Source organism: Pyrgilauda ruficollis, unplaced genomic scaffold (genome assembly GCF_017590135.1).
Source record: "Pyrgilauda ruficollis isolate IOZ18807 unplaced genomic scaffold, ASM1759013v1 scaffold67, whole genome shotgun sequence".
Classification (NCBI taxonomy): domain Eukaryota; kingdom Metazoa; phylum Chordata; class Aves; order Passeriformes; family Passeridae; genus Pyrgilauda; species Pyrgilauda ruficollis.
In genome coordinates, this window is record NW_024528488.1 from 276,638 (window position 1) to 290,433 (window position 13,796).

Consider the following 13,796-nt stretch of genomic DNA (forward strand, 5'->3'; position numbering starts at 1 on the left):
CCTGCTCTGTCCTTCCTTCCTTTTACTTGCCCTCCTCTCCTTTCCTCTCCACTCCTCTCTTTTGAGGAAAACTTTGATGGTGTTCATTGCCTACCATGTATTCATAGAACTCATTCAAAAGATGCATCTTCTTTCCACCAGTCGACTCTTCCAAGAAGATATACATATTTATGGAATGAAGCATTATCTGTCTTTTATACTTTGAAAGGGTTTTGTTCACTTTGGCTTCAGAGCCAGCAGTGCCAGGGTGCTGGCTTATGCCTGACAGTCAGTCCTCAGATGTGGGGCTCTCAAGATGTCTCATGGTCTGATGTCTCCTTGAGCTGTGTTGTTTTTGGTTTGTTCTCTGGTTATCCCTCTGCCTTACGACAGCCCCTCCAGGCACGTGGTGTGTTCTGGTTTCTAATCCTTCCCCGTGCCTGAGACTGTTGCTCTGTGTTTCAGGCTGTGTGTTGTGCCTGTCCTTTGGAATCTCTGTCTTCCCAGGGTTGTGGGTGACTCCTGCTTGACCGTACCCCAGGGCTTGCTGGGCTGCTCTCCCTGAAGTGGTGCTGGTGGAGCTCTCTGGGCATGAGACCCTGTGAGCCATCCACCCTTAGGGGTCTTGCAGACCCCAGATCTGGCGGGATGTGCAGCAGGGATTTGTTCACCTGGGTGTGTCCTTAGGACATTGAGGATCTTGGGAAGGATCTGCACTGCTGCCAGCACCTGGATCCTGCAGCTCCAGCAGCAGGAACCCCAAGAGGTGGAAGGAACCCTTGCAGCCTCCTCAGAGCGATCCTCCTGTGCACGGAGGGCTTTGAGCATCATCCCCAAGGCCACAGTGACCCAAAGGGGTGACAAATTACTCCCTTTTGCTGCACAGGAGAGACAGAAACGCGAGAGGATGGAAGGCTGGAAGGTTGAGACTGAAGGAGCAGGTGGACATCTGCAGCGTCTCCTTTCAGGTTTTTTCTCTCTTTCCTCAATTTTTGTGGTTTCATCACTGTGCCAGAATAAAATAAGATCATTGTTAATGGCTTACTTTTCTGACAGAAGGGATTTTTCAGAGAAGCAGGAATTCCAGTGACATTCAGCTCCACTGGGGACAACAGAGCTGCTTCCTGGGTTCCTCCCAAAATGAGCTTTGGGGTTTTCTGGGGCCCGTGGGAGGGACCACGGCTGGTGGGGAGCTCTGGGGCTGCTGCCACCACTGGCTTCTTTTGCTCACCATCACCTATCCTGCAGTGAACGCAGAGAGGGGAAATGGGGAGGTGTTCCCCAGGCCTTCTACCCCTCAGGCTGTGCAGTTGTGGTGGTTCCTACAGCAGAGCATCAGAAAATGACCCCTCTATAACTCCTGGTTTGGAAGGAACCAGGAATTACTCCCTAGAGAAAAATTCCTGGAAAAAAGGCATTGTTTGGTGCACTGGAAATCTTTTCCTTGTACTCTATCTTTTTAAAGGAATAAATAAAAATAGTGGGAAATGCACAAATACGCTCCAGGCTCACTGTAGTTTGGGAATTTTTTATAGCAAATGTAGCACATTTAATAAGATGTCTGAAAATCACATTCTTTTAAGCTGAAAAACACACGGCCTGAACTGAGGAGTAAAATCTCGATGTTTAACTAGGACAGCTCCGCCAAGCATATCATGCTCAGATGACTTCAGGAAAAAAACTGGCTTATCACATTGAGGATGAATTTAATAAAATATTTAAACCATTTTCAATACTTCTGTAATGGTACAGAAAACCAGGATAATATGCAAGTGGAGTAGAATGGCTTTGGGGAGATTGAAGGATGTAAAGACTGAAGGACCTAAATCAGCCGTACACATTTCTGCCAGTTTGAACCTCTGTGATGCCCAGAGGCTGCCCCATCCCTGGTAGTGTTCAAGGCCAGGGGATTAGAGCAACCTCATCTAGTGGGAGGTGTCCCTGCCCATGGCAGGGGGTGGAACTGGATGAGCTTTTAGGTCCCTCCCAACCCAAACCATTCTGGGATTCACTGATTCTGGTGAGTGCTTGGGGAACTGGGGGACCTGCCCAGATGCAAACAGCTGCCTTGGGTGCTGCTGGCCCCATCATACCCATTGAGGCAGCAGGCAGTGCAGGGTGGCATTAAATGTCCTCTGCAGTCTGTTGGGTGTGCTGTGGGAGCTGCTGCCACCTGCCTTGTTCACAGGAGTTCCCCACCCTGGGCTGGGAGGATGTCTGGTGCTGCAGCAGCCGTGTGCCTCACACGTGCCCTCTGACTGCTGGGGGGGCTGTGGCCCGGGTGCTGACCTGCCACATGCCCTGCCTCCCCATGGCCTGGAAGTGGGTGTCAAGATCTGTCCCAAAATGTCTTGGTTGATAAGGAAGGCTGCAGGAAAGGGAATACCACAACGCTGCTGTGCTGTGCCCTGTCACAGGAATGAAGGGAACCAGCCTCTGCTGGAAGTGTATTTGGTGGAAGTGTGGAAGCTGAACTTGTCTTTGGGTAGCTCCTGGTCTTCCCTTCCAGTTCCAGGAACTGCAGAAATGTGCTGTGCTTTGCCAGGCTTCTGCCTTGTGCAGACTTTCTGGTGGAGCCGCACACTTACGATGTAGGAGAAGGTCTGGTCACCCCCTAACAGGGAGTGTGTCAGCTGCCTTATTCCCATCCTTTTTCTCATAGCCAGGAAACCGGCTGTTGGGAGGAAAGGGTTAAAACTGGAAGATTTGGTGAAGACGAATACTTTTGCTCAGTGACCTTGCAGTTGGGAATGCTAAGAACATCAGTGTGGGAAAACTCCATTTATTATGCCAAGTTTTGTTCATCCTCTGCCTGTTTTGAGAAGTAGAATTCTGGTGTAGGGGTAACAAGCTTTGACAGACACGCTGGAGCCTCCTGCTGGGAGACAGAGAGGCCATAAAAACACAGCCTTGTGATAAACTGCGTGCACACGATCCATCGGGGCTGGCAGCCCTGCCTGCCGACATGAGCGGAGCCTGCAGGAGCAGTGTCCCCGTGTCTGTGCCCCCAGCATTGCTGGTGAGGGAATGAAATCCATCTACTCCTGGCGTTTCCCCTGTGGTGTGGTGTCGCCCTGGTTACCTGTGTGTGTTGATTGCCACAACAGCCCGTGTGGCGTGCCAAGGAACAGCTCGTTCTGTGGGAGACGTGCGTGCGTGGCCGAGCTCCGGCGGCAGAGATTCTCTCCCACCACCAGCCATTTCTCTTCTCCCTGCGCTGAGGAGGACAGCCAAGGACTTCCAGGTGTTCGGGCTCTTACGGTATTTTGCCTGGAGGAATATTTTTGGAAGCAAAGCCCCTACTGCTGTTAAGTAGCACAGGGACAGGGGTAAACGAGGAACAGGGAATGTGCACCCTGGAGCTGCACCAGGCAGCCAGACACAAACCTTGCCAAGACAATGCTCAGACCAAGTCTGCAACTAATCAGCGTCTTTGGAGAAACAACAACATTAAAGTAATTTGTGTGACTTTTCCCCCTTGTGACTTTTCCCCGGGACACCTTTGATTTACAGGAGAACTTGCGGCACTCCCCAGCCCTCAGTTGTCTGTAGGAGCAGGAACATTTGGTCACGTTCCTGGGTAACAGAGGCCAAAGAGTGAGGAGGCATTGGAAGGAGGTGAGTGGGACCCTAGGTCACTCCATCAGCAGGTGATGGAGCAAGTTTTACCTGCAGCCATTTCTGTCCCTCTCATTTCTTCAGTTGAGATGCACCCTAGAAAAGGAGGAGCTCTGCAGGCATAATTAAATGCTGGAGCCACCACAGATGTGTGGCACTAGTAATGGTGTCCCATAGGAGTGTGGGTATGAGCCACACTGACCCATGGGTGAGGCAGCTGCATGACAGTGTGCTTTTAGCTCATGTGGCACAAGCAACAGGTTTGCTTCCCAAAAGCAGGCAGATTTGGGTGATGCTGGTTGGGTCAGCCCATGAGAAGAAGCTGCAGAAGAGCCGACAAGACACAAATCCAGGATGTGCTGATTCGGCAGCAGCACGTGCAGCAGCTGCAAATCCCATACTCAGAGCGGCTGCAAATCCCATACTCAGCTCACCCTGTTTGCTCGAGTTTTTCTGCTTTAGTTTTTCTCCCCTCAATTTAAATTCCCAAGGAAACACAAGACACAGTTTGTACTGATGCAGCCCATGCGGGAATGCTGTGAGGAGGAGCATGGATCCCACCTGCCTGCCTGCTCCCCCAGTCCCTGCTCAGCCCAGCACAGCTGCTGCTGTGGGCTCTTGACAGTTCCTTCCTTTCTTTCATCCCATTTACAAATTGGAGCGTGGCCACTGAAGTGGTGGATTTACCCCACTGTCAGAGTATCCAGCCTTAGGTCTTGCCAGGCTGGGATTACCCTGTGCTTTCTGTGAGGTGAAGGGGAGGGACTGGGGCCACCCCCAAGCTGGGCACTGGGGACATGGCTGGAGCACTGTGTGCCCAGGTAGCATGGGTGACTCCCACCACAGGGCTCAGGGTGGATGTGGCTGGGGGCCCTGGCTGTGACAAACCTACCCGTGTGCCACCTGCATCCCCAGCCCTGCTCCCCATAGGGAGCTTCCTTCCAGAGCTGCTTCCCAACTGAAGTAAGTGTAGAAAGAGCAAGGCAGGGTTTAAGCCTAATAGATCATCAGGGATTAAACCTGATTAATGGATTTGGAGCGGCTCTTTTATTGCTCACACTGATATAGGGACATGGGGCATGTTGCCACACCCTCAGGTGTGTGTGGGTTGAGTGCATCCCCCCGGTCCCCATCCCCTCCATGTCGGGGTCACTGCCAGAGCCCCTTTGCCTGGCTCAGGCTCTGGCTCTTGACTCTTCAGCACCATCAGAGCCCCCCACGCCCATGCTGTGCAGAGCTGCTTGGGTTCTAGGTCAGCTCTGCCAGTGGGGCAACAGCAGCCCTGAATGCTGGCAGAGGTTTCAGCTCTCACTCAGTCTGTTTGGCTCCAAAGTGACTTAAAATGCATTAATGTCACACATGGCAGCTCAGTCCTGTCCCTTTGTCACATGTCCTGTTGTCTAGGGACATTCTCTGAGCAAAGCCCAGTAGGTGACTGGCTTTGCACATTTCTCCCCAAAGTTGTTTTTTTTCTTGGTGGTGGGAATTTATTCTAAACATAGAATTATGGAATCACAGAATGGTTTGGCTTAAAGGAGACCTTAAGCTCATCTTGTTATACCCCTTTTCCTGAGGAGGGACACCTTCCACTATCCCAGGTTGCTCCAAGCCCTGTCCAGTCTGGCCTTGGACACTTCCAGGGATTCAGGGGCAGCCACAGCTGCTCTGGGCACCCTGTGCCAGGGCTTTCCCACCCTCACAGGGAAGAATGTATTCCATATATCTAACCTAAATTTCCCCTCTTCCAGTTTGAATCACCTGTATGTGCTGCTGCCAGGGCTGGCAGTGAGCAGTGCCATGTTCAGCCCTCTGTGCAGCCATGGGAGGTGGGCGTGGGAGCGCCTGCTGGCACGGGAGCAATGCCAGGCTCTGGACTTGCTGTGGCCACTGAGAGGAGCCTGATCTGTGCAGTTCTGTCAATGCCTTGGAAGTGTCCAAGGTCACGTTGGACAGGGCTTGGAGCAGCCTGGGACAGTGGAAGGTGTCCCTGCCCATGGCAAGGGGTTGTATGAGATGAGCTTTATGGTCCCTTCCAAACTTCTGTGATTTTAGTTTGGCAGTGCAGAGGCAGCTGCCAGTGGAGTGAGAGGATGCTGTACCAACCCCACTGTCACTGTCCTGCTTCAAAATCCCCCCAGAGAAGATGGGGTCGGAACGACCCTGGTGGGAGCTACCTGCAGGTTACCCTGTCCAGCTGCTGCTTCCCCAGAAAGCTGCCCCAGCATTCCTGAGACAAACCACATCAATTCCATCATCCCCACAGTGGGTGCCTGGGGCAGGAGTTCAGTGCAGAGCGGTGTTTTGGCAGGAACAGGGGCATGGGTGGAGGTTCCCACGGCTCCAGTGCGATTACAGCTGTCTCATGCTATCAACAGTGTTGTGGTTCTAAAAAATGAGCAGCTCCCTTAGGAGCTCCATGGCAGACTCCTGATGCCCTGGGCAATGTCCTGGTGACATCTGGCTTCCCTGTGCTGCTCCAAAACAAGTCAGAGGACACCCAGCAAGAACTGTGCCCCGTGCTGGGACCTGGCAGCACATCCTCAGCCCCAAGGGCTTGACTATGCATCCTCAGCATGGCAGCAATCCCCAATGGCCGCTGCAGGGGCTCATCCCCTGCCCTGTCCAGGTGAGGCTGGTGAATGCTGCTGGCTTCCAGGAACTGGTTTTCCTGCCACTTGGGCATGTAGGGAGCATTTTGGAGTGGGTTTGACTTGGTATCTGTGTGCCTGCACGTGGGTTTGTGGATGCACACGATACGTGTTTGTGGTACGCAGGAGGATCAGGGCAGGGATTTGCCTCCATTATTGGAAGTGATTATAGATGAACAGGGGCAGTGAGAAAAGCCCTGAGTAAATCGCTGGAAGTATCACACTCCAGTTTCGGCTGCCTTCCCGTGAGGATAAATGCAGAAACCTCTCTGGGGAAAGGCAGAGCCAAAGGACACCCTCTGTGCCATCATGCCAGGCTGAGTCTCTTGCTCCTGAGCAGTGCTGAGGGATGGCAGCAGCCACCCACCACCCCTGCATTCCTGTCCCTAGGGCTTTCCCCAGCTCCAGGGTTCCCCAGGTCCTCCCATCCCACACCCACAAGTTCATGCCACTGGAGGAGATCTGAGGCTTGCGTGGCCCAAACCCCTGGGGACTTGGACCCCCCTCAGGTCTGTGTGATGCGTAGGGAGTCTATTCTTTGGCCACCTGCTTGGGGCTCAGAGCCTGCTCTGTTCCATCTCTCAGCTGGTTAAAGCCACAAGGCTGACAGCGTTTCTCAGAGTGAACCAGCTGCCATGGTGGATGGGCTGGGGACTGGCCATGGTGAGCACCTGTGGCCAGGCACAGGCAAGGTTGTGTTTGATGAAGCACAGGGACTAGGAGGACACCACGTATTTATGGTTCCTGAAGTTGTCTTGAGCCTGCAACCTTGATGCCTTCTTCAAACAGAGAAATAAATCCATGTTTAGTTCAACTGCTTGTTTGGTATTTGGAGGAAAAGGAGTTGTTGCTCATTGTGCCTGTAACTGAGCAAACATGAGCATTGGTACTTGCAGGTCAGTGTTGTGTGATTACTCTCCTCTGGCGGGGTGGGAATGGATTTATTGTGTATCTGGTGACTGACAGGTAAAGGGGTGCAGGTGTTGAGCACTCTGCTGGAGTCATGGGAGGGTTTGGTCCTGTGGGTCCCTTGACACTTGGCATGGGGGAGGTTCAGCCCCTGTCCCAAGGTGCCTGGGCACTTCCCTCTCTGGCCCTGCTGTTCCTGGGTGACCCAGGCCCTTCTTCCCAGTGACTCCTGCTCAAGGCCTTTTTATCACTTTGTCTCACTTGTCTCCCCAGTTGTAGAGAAATCACCTATTTGCATTTCAGGAGAGAAGGTGGAGGTTTGGGGTATTGACAGGCATTTTATAAAGCAATTAAAACCCAACCCCTGTAATTGCTGTAATTTATATACACCTACAAAATAACCAGCTGGTGTGATCCAGGCTTCAAGCCCATTTTATTCGTTTCAGCACATCAAACAGATGGAAACATTCCATCTGTGTTTTCCTGGGATGCAGAGGGGTTAGCAGCGAGGGTCTGTGGGTGCACTGAGGGGCAGGGGAGCAGCAAAGGGCTGTGGAACCCTCACTGGCACCAGTATGGCACCTCCGATTGCCACAGAGGATGTGTGATGAAGGGATTGGTGCTCGGGGACAGGATTCGTCTGTGTTTGTGGATGAGAGGAATGAGACCATCCCCTAGAAAACTTGGGATGCTGCAAATGGGGTGTGGGCACTTGTGCTTCAAAGCTGTACCCTGGCCCCCCTCCCTGCCCTCCATCACAGCCTGGAAGATTAAAGCAGACTGGTGTGAGTTCAAAGCTGCAACCTCAGTGCAGCCACGCTGGTGATGAGGGAGGTAATTAGCAAGTGAAATGTTCGTTGCTGTAGTGAAATGGTGTTTATAATATTGGGTTATGAGGAGAGGAGGGTGGGAGCAGCTGGCTTTCCATTATCCATACAGCCCCACTCTGCAAACCCTTCTGACATAACCAAGGCTCTCTGGTTTTGATTCCATTTCTCCAGCCTGTTCCTGCATTTTGCCTTACTTGCCCTTGGCCAGCAATTTTCAGGGTTGCAAACAAGCTTGGGATATTTTAGGAGCCATTGGTTTTTCAGGAATGAGTGCTCTGCCTGTGCTCTGTGCCTGTAATTCAAGTTCTCCTGGCTCAGTAGCTCCCAATTACCCATGTGTACAGAGAGGGGCCATGTTTATGGGCCTGCTGGAGTCAGATGAAAGCCTCAGACTGCAGTTCCTACCTGCAGATGAATGAACCACCTCAGGGACCCTCTTCCAGCCCTGGAGTTTAAAATATTAATAGGATATCCTTTCCTGACAAGTGCTGCAACAGGTAGTGAGTGCTTTGTTATAAAGCGTTAGCAGAGCACGTGGAACTGGCAATGCTGTCTCTGAAATTGTTAACCCAGAAACTGTGTTCCCCCCATGGCCACGAGTGTCGATATCCCCTCAAATGGGCTCTTCATCCGTGCTTCACTGGATCCCCTCCTTCTCCCAGAACAGTGCAGCCTGTGGGCACCAAAGCAGCCCCTGCATCCCTGTCCTCTCAAGCTGTGATCTGCTGGCAGAGATCTGCTGGCCATGATTCACTGGTCAGGAGCTGCTGGCTGGGATCCACCAGCCGTGATCCACTGCTCATAGTCTTCTGGCCCAGATCCACTGGCTGTGATCTGGCTGAGATCTGCTCTAGTGAGCAAAGGGCAGCGTGGCTGGGGAATGAAAACCAGCTCAGTGCAGCTGAGCTCTCCCTGCCTGTGCCATTGTAGCTCCAGCTGAAGTGGCTGGCAGAGAAGACATCCCTCTCCCATGGCTTCTCAGGCTTTTGTTCATCTCCCTCACCCTGTGCAGAACAAAATTGATGATGAAAATAGTCAAAATTTGCTCTTCAAAGGGGTGGCAAAGGGTAGACACCCATGCTGTCCTCCCCACCTAGTGACACGCCAGGGTCACCGCGGTGCTGCGCTCGGTGTGTGGCACAGCCCGCTGGCATGGGCAGGAGCTGCCGAGGACCCCCAGAGTCTTTGCCCAAAGTTGTTCCAGTGCCCCTCCCTCAAGTAGTGTGCTTGGTGGCAGAGGTTCTCAGCTGCTGGCAGGGGACTGAGGACACTCCAGCTTTGCTGATCTCTGTATTTTTCCTCTTTCTCCCATTTCTGGACCTGCAGCAAACCCTGGAGACAAATCTCACCAACCTGGTTAAACGCAACAGCGAACTGGAAAACCAGATGGCCAAGCTGATACAGATCTGCCAGCAAGTGGAGGTGGGTGAGGGCCAGGGGGGGCTGGGGGAAGTGCCCGGGGCAGCTCCCAGCTCTAGGGAGTCAATGCACGGATCACCCCAGAGTCCTTTCCTGGGGCTCCCCTGGGAGCAGAGACAAGTGTGGGGAGTAGTCCCAAGCAGTGGAGAACTCAGGGATGGTTCCCAGGGGTCTGAAGGAGTTGTCATGACTGGGAGCCACTGAGAAGAGACATGGGCTGCTGAGCTGGCTCTAGGCAGGAGGACCTGCCCACTGCTTTGTGCTGGGGGCAGCAGCTGCTTTTGGTGGAAGACTGAGTGAAACTGAACATGAAAACAGGTCTCAGCCAGATGACACTGAGCCTGTAACAAGGCTCCTCAACTGGGTAACACTGAGCCTGCAAAGAGGTCTCGGCTGGATGACACCAAGCATGCAGCAATTCCTTGAACCACCAGCTTCCCATAGGACTAAACCCCAGGCAGCTGCCGGGATCGCAGCCATGGATTCAGGGGGAGTTCGCCAGTGCCTGAGGGAACACAGCAGTTGTTTACTGCACCCACAGCACCCCAGGCCTTGCAGGGCATGCAAGTCCTGTGCCTCCCCTGCACTCCCCCAAGCCATCCCATGGGCCCAGCAGGATGCAGGAATGCTGTGGTGGGATGTGGGGATGTTGCCTCAGGATGCTGCGAGTAAGATGGAGGGATGCTGTGGCAGAATGCAAGGATGCTGCAGCGGGATGCAGGGGTACTGCAGCAGGACAAGGGATCCTCCTGTGCAGGGTGGAGCCGTTTCCCCACAGCAAAGCATCTATGATGCATTTGCCTAGGGAGCTGCAGCTTGTCCTTCACCACCTGAATCTCAGAGCAGCCGGCGTCTGGGGCCATGAAGGTGCTTCAAGCCCTGTGGTTTCTGCAGGCAGCATCAGGGCTTTGTTCTTCACTCCCTCAATAATGTCCTGATGATCTGGCAAGAGGAAGTGAGCGCAGAAGCCCTTTTTGTGAGTGCCAGCAGGGCCGAGTGTGCCGCCAGCAGCTGGCAGCCGCTGTCACAATGTGCAAAGAGAAGGAGGAGGGCGCTGAGATGCTCTGAACTTCCAGCCAAAATAAGGAGCAGAAAAATCCCACTTCGCTCTGCAGCACCGCTGGCCTTCTGTGTCACAGGTTTGTCCTGCTTCTCTCTGCCTGGGCATTCAGTAGGAATGGCTTTGTTGGATTGGTCTCTCCTGGGCTTCCTCTTCCACAGGGCTCAGTGGGCTTGGACTGAGTCTGGGAATACAGATAGCATGGATGTTTGGCAGAGAGAGAAGGAGGCAGGATGACTTTGCAGAGCTCTGGTGACAGTCACCAGCCCTTGCTGCTCTGATGGGCCATGCTTTGGCTATGAGAACCCACCAGGGATGGAGCAGGGATGTGGCTGGATGTCCTTCCAAACCCATTCCTTTGAATCCAGCTCCGATGTCTTAATGACCTGACATAGGATAAATTGAAAGATATTTGGTATTTCTGTCTGATCCTCAGAGTCTGAGACCTCTAAGCTGTCACTTTTGACAGAGCTTGTGAGTTTTCAGCTTTGTCAGACACTCTGCTTAAAATAACAGTTCAAATAACATTTCTCAGCTATGTTGAATGCACAGCCAGGCCCTCAGAGGCCCCTTCGCAGAGAGCACAGTAAACTGTGAAGCAGAAAATATCTGTGCTCTCCATCAATCTGATTCCAGGGAATTTTGCTTCTGAGATATTTGCAGACATGACACACAGGCAGGCACATGCAATCCCCATGAACTCTGCTCCTCAGAAACATTCGGTGTAAGTCTCATGGCATGTCTAGAGAATGGTGCCACGAACACCTTGGGGGACAGGGGTTCACCCCAGAGAAAGGCATTGCAAGTGTCCTCAAGGCCCTGAGCCTGTGCTGCCCCTCAGAGTGACTCTGGTGCATGGGGCGGCTGTGCTGAGAGAGGCTGAAATGGCCAAATCCTGTGGCAGTGATGGAAATGTGGACCAAGGAGGGCAGAGAACAACCCTGCAGAGAAGCTGAGTTTGTAAAATAGGGATGGTACCAGCCCAATGTCCCATTGTGGGCAGAGCAGAAGCTGCAGGTGTGCCAGGGGACTGTGGCCTCTGTGTCACGGCAGCCTCAGTGTGAGCTTGGTGTCCCCAAGGCACGGCTGCTCCACAGCTAAAAACCTCTTGAGGACTGTGGAGGTGGGATGGGGTCCTCTGTCTGTCCTCGAGCTGCCAGGAGGAGGCTTGCCTGCGCATGAGTCAGGCTGTGGGCTGAGATGCTGCTTCTCATCCCCACGAGGGGCAGGACAGGCTTTTCCCAGAGCTGGTTTATTTCAGGACTGTTGTCCCTAGCACATTCGCCCCCCAGCACTGAGGTGAGTGAAATGTTTTTTCTCTCCCTTGTTATAACTAAAAGCTGCCCAGCTTTCCTGCAGCCATAGCACCTGCTGAGTATTCACCCCCAGAGCCAGCATTTACCTGGGAGCTGGCTCATCCATACAGTGGTTTGGCCAGTGTCCACGTGCTCTTGAGCCAGGGCTTTGCCAGTGGAGCAGTTCTGGTCTGCAGTACTCCCTCTGTGCTCTGCTGGCCCTTTGGGGGATCCCCAGCCTTGAAAATGTCCTGTTTTGAAGTAGAAGGCAACTGGGAAAGGGACTGTGGTGTCCTTTGCAGCTTTACCTGCCTTCAGCCCCCCAAACATCAGCATGGTTGAGGGGAGATTTCTTGCCCTGGGCAGGTTTTCAGATTTAGGCTGTGGATGGCTACAGATTTATGTTGTCCTGTAGCCATCCTGGAAGGGGAGCACTCTAGGCCTGAGCTGGACTGTTGGGCAGCAGCTGGCTGGAGGGGTGGACCCAGGGCCAAACTGAGGTGCCCCAATCTCCCCCCCTGTCCCTTGGCCCAACATTTCTTTCTTGCCCCTTGCTGTGCACAGCCTTCAGCCTCATATTCCCTCACCCTCATGTGTCCCAGAAGCTGAATGAGAGGGGGTGTCCAGGTTTGTGCTTCTGGGAAGTTGGGGTGACAGCCATCCCTGTGGTCACACAGCTTTGAGGGACCAGGGTGCTGCCAGATCTGCCACAACAGCTCTGCCACAGCAGCACAGCAGCTCTGCCACAGCAGCTTGCTGCAGGCTCCAAACCCTGGGGCTGTTCCCCACCCCCTGCCACATGCAGCAGATTGGGAAGATTTTCCACTGTTTTTCCTCAGTGGAGCTCTCTTTGCAGACCATCAGCTGTCTCCCACTCCAGTGTTGCATAATCTGCTGGCCAGGTTTAAAAAAAGATCCTGTAACAAAAATGTGGTTCACTCAAGGCTTCCTTGTTTCAGAGAGGTTTGGGAGTACAAAATGAGGAAAACTGATTTCTGTCCTGTAGTGTGCTTCAATGAAGTGCCAGGGCTTGATTCCTCTTCTATGAAGTGCATTCCCCCTTGTCCTGTCCTGTCCATCCTCCCATGGAAGGAGGACCATGGATACTGGTCTTCCCTGGAGGCAGAGGACTGGAACTTCTGCTTGTGCCCCAGTGCACTCTGTGTGTGCACCACTGTGAGCACAGCCATAACAGCGTGTTGTGTGTCCCTTCCAACACCTGTGGGTCATATGTCCCTCCTAAAATCTGTGTATTGTGTATCCCTCCCGACACCTGTGTGCTGCTGTTCCTGGCCAGGTGAACACAGCCATGCACGAGGCCAAGCTGATGGAGGAGTGTGATGAGCTGATGGAGATCATCCGCCAGCGCAAGCAGGTCATCGCTGTCAAGATCAAGGAGACAAAGGTGAGGGGTCCCAGCTCATGTGTCCTGGTCACAGGTCCCCTCCTGTGCCCACGGGGTGGCCACTGCAGGGTCTGCCTCTCTAGGAGCAGCACTCCTGCAGCCAGTGATGCTGCCATGTGCCAGCCTCGGGCAGAGGGGCTGCAGCAGCGTGTGTTGCCTTGCCATGAAGGGTTTGCTTTGAGCAGCACCGGTGCATCTCCTTGTCCACACTCCAGGTGTCCCCTGGTGCCTCCCTCCATGCTAGCCCATATCCAGGTGTCCGTCACTGCTGCTGCCCCAGGGCTCCTCTGCCAAGGACGAAGCATGTGCTGGCTGGAGGAGGAGCAGTGTGTTGGTTAGCGTGACAAGTCGGTGCAGAGGTTTGGATCACTCCAGACAGCTTCCTCAGGGCTCTTCATCACTGTGGTTCTAATAGAATAATGTGGAATTAATATTGAAGGGCCATAGTCCAGTGCTGCAGAGAGAGCAGAGGCTGCATGCTCTGCATTGCAGCACAGCTGAGAGGGAGCTGCTTCTCACCCTCATCTTTGTGGGACTGTTTGGACCTTTCCTCCAGTGGCTCCAGGTGTTTCCCGGTGGTTTCTATGTGTAGCATCCCACCCCAAAGGGGAAGGGACCCAAGATTCATAGGTA

At 53.4% G+C, this 13,796-nt stretch overlaps 1 protein-coding gene across 4 annotated transcripts in view; it reads left to right on the forward strand.

The window, feature by feature from the left end:
• Positions 1-13,796, forward strand: part of MID2 (midline 2) — a 63,412-nt gene that overhangs the window by 33,263 nt on the left and 16,353 nt on the right. For 3 of the 4 annotated variants that reach the window (XM_041484589.1, XM_041484588.1, XM_041484590.1), the window contains exons 3-4: positions 9,311-9,406; positions 13,056-13,163. In XM_041484589.1, coding sequence (XP_041340523.1) covers positions 9,311-9,406; positions 13,056-13,163 — 204 coding nt within the window. The remainder of the gene's footprint in view (positions 1-9,310; positions 9,407-13,055; positions 13,164-13,796) is intronic. The other variant, XM_041484591.1, reaches the window with a different exon arrangement.